We start from the raw sequence: 2,524 nt of genomic DNA on the forward strand, positions 1-2,524 counted from the left end.
TCTTTTGTGTAAAAACAACGGGTGAGTTCACCCAAAAATGAAAATGCTGTCAGTAATTACTCACCCTCATGTTGTTCCAACCCCGTAAGACTTCTGTTCATCTTCGGAACACAAATTAAGATATTTTTGATGAAATCAAAAGTGAGTTCACGTAGTGTAACAGCGCAGCGCTTCTGGGTTGTACGTCAGAACGTAGGCTCACTATTGGCCAGCATCACACGCATCACACACATGACTAGCGTCAGCCAATAGTGAGCCTACGTTCTGACGTACAACCCAAAAGCGCTGCGCTTTTACACTACGTGAACTCACTCAGAGGCCCACACAGAAGAAAATTAATAGTTAAATAAAGTCGTTATTTTTGGGGGGTTTGCACACAAAAAGTATTCTCGTAGCTTGGTAAACTTAAGGTTGAGCCACTGTAGTCACTTGGACTATTTTAACGATGTCTTTACTAACTTTTCTGGGATGCCAGATATCGATTACCTAGCAGCCTATGAAGGAGTGAGCCAGCTCTCAGATTTCATCAAAAATATCTTAATTTGTGTTCCGAGGGTGACAGAATTTTCATTTTTGGGTGACCTAACCCTTTAAGAATCTTTCTCACATTTCATGATATTTATACAAAAATAATAACCATGGTATTGTTTGTATATTAATGCCAGTGTCTTTTTTTTTGCGTTATACATTGCGAATGAATGGAAGATAAAGGATTAGTGTGCCATATAGCTGACTAATTGTTTTTTATTTTAATGTACAATCATTTAAGGAATAAGTTCACTGAAGCACATGCCTGCATTATATAGTCTTGGGACACCCTCAAGGAAATAAGTTCACCCCGCAAAAGCAACAAACACCTGCTAATGTGTCATTACATGTGGGAATAAGTGACTAATTATGAAAAAAGAAACATTGAAAAATATGATAAATTCACAGTGACAGGAGTGTTTCAAAAAGCGTTTCACAGTCAAAGAAAAAAACTTAATACAGAGGGTTGTTTCATACTAGCATGTCTATTTTGTACAAAATACAGAAGGACAAAGTCTCATTCAAGCAGATAATGAAAGCATTTCAACAGTAAAATAAGTTAAATATAATAATGGTAAATGGTAAATGGACTGCATTTATATAGCGCTTTCACAGACCCAATGGCCACCAAAGCGCTTTACAATATTGCCTCACATTCACCCATTCACTCCATTCACATAATAAGAAACAAACCCTTTTAAATCATTTTTGATTTCTCCAATTGAATTTCATATTTCTTTCCTGAGTTGTGTTCACCTTGCGTCGTTTGCACAGTTCTTTTATGGATTGCATGACCTCTTCTGTCTTAAGAGTGTATATGATGGGATTCAGCATAGGTGGTATTGTCTGCGTCAAAGAATTGTTAATTAACCTGGAGTTTGGATGGATAGGTGTTGTGGCAGCTGCAATGTTATTGATTAAAAGTGGGATATACAAAACTGCCACCAATATGAGATGTGAAATGCAGGTTTTTATGGCTTTGATTCGGTCAGCACCATGAGCAATCTTAAGCAAAGCCAGAGAAATGCAGAAATATGAAATGAGGATCAGTACTGGAGGCATGCAAATCAGAAAACCAAAGCAAATTTTTCCCATTAGCAAATTTAAGGAATTATCATTACAAGCTAGTCTACATATAGGGCCATAATCACAGAAATAACTATTAACCACATTAGAACTACAAATAGAGAGTCTATTCAGCAAACCCACATGTACAGAAAAATAAGTCCCAGATAAAATCCAAATAACACCTATGATCAGAAACATGGCTGATTTGGTAACAATGGCATGATACCGTAGAGGAAAACAAATAGCAACCAGTCTGTCATAAGCCAAGACAAGTATGGTCAAAGACTGCAGATTCATGAAATGATATACAAAAAACATATTTACGAAGCAAACTTCATATGAAATGTCCTGGTGTTCAAACAAAAATGTGTCAATGATATTTGGAATCAAAGTTGAGCTTCCACACAGATCAGAAATGGCCAGATGGAAAACAACAATGTATTTAGCTGTGTGAAGTCTGCGGGCCAAATAAATGATACACATGATAAATGAATTCCCTAAAACAGTCACAACATACACCAAAGACAAGAACACATAGTAGTATTTCACATGTGGAACATTAGAAAAGCCATTGAGGAAAAATGTTGCTGGACGAACAAAGGTTTCATTTGCAGAGGAGTTTGACTTCATGGAGCTCATGACAGCTGTTGTCTGGATTTTTGTGTCACCTGTGATGAAGAACTGTTATAGAAATACACTCAAAAACAGAATATTCAAGTAATAATTTAATTTCTAGTCACAGTGCATTTCTGAACGAAAATGCTTGAATATTCTTTAACATAATCATATTGAACTAATAATAAGTGTCTATTACAGTAAAACCATAGAAGAGAAACAGAGGAAACACGTAGTCTACCTTCTCCTGGTGCCACCATCTAACTATTTCACCAGCCATCAGTCATATATATAGTAGATCATTCTCTTGCAC

The 2,524-nt window shown here is 36.3% G+C and overlaps 1 protein-coding gene across 1 annotated transcript; it reads right to left on the minus strand.

The window, feature by feature from the left end:
* Positions 1–1,230: 1,230 nt before the first annotated feature.
* On the minus strand, positions 1,231–2,235 carry LOC309488851 (olfactory receptor 1468-like; the record flags this gene model as incomplete). The annotated part of the gene is made up of 1 exon (XM_082157267.1): positions 1,231–2,235. The coding sequence occupies one exon, from the start codon at positions 2,233–2,235 to the stop codon at positions 1,231–1,233; it is 1,005 nt and encodes a 334-aa protein (XP_082013393.1).
* Between the last annotated feature and the right edge of the window lie 289 nt (positions 2,236–2,524).

The sequence above is a fragment of the Leuciscus leuciscus genome, assembly GCF_965113295.1.
Source record: "Leuciscus leuciscus genome assembly, chromosome: 24".
NCBI lineage: Eukaryota > Metazoa > Chordata > Actinopteri > Cypriniformes > Leuciscidae > Leuciscus > Leuciscus leuciscus.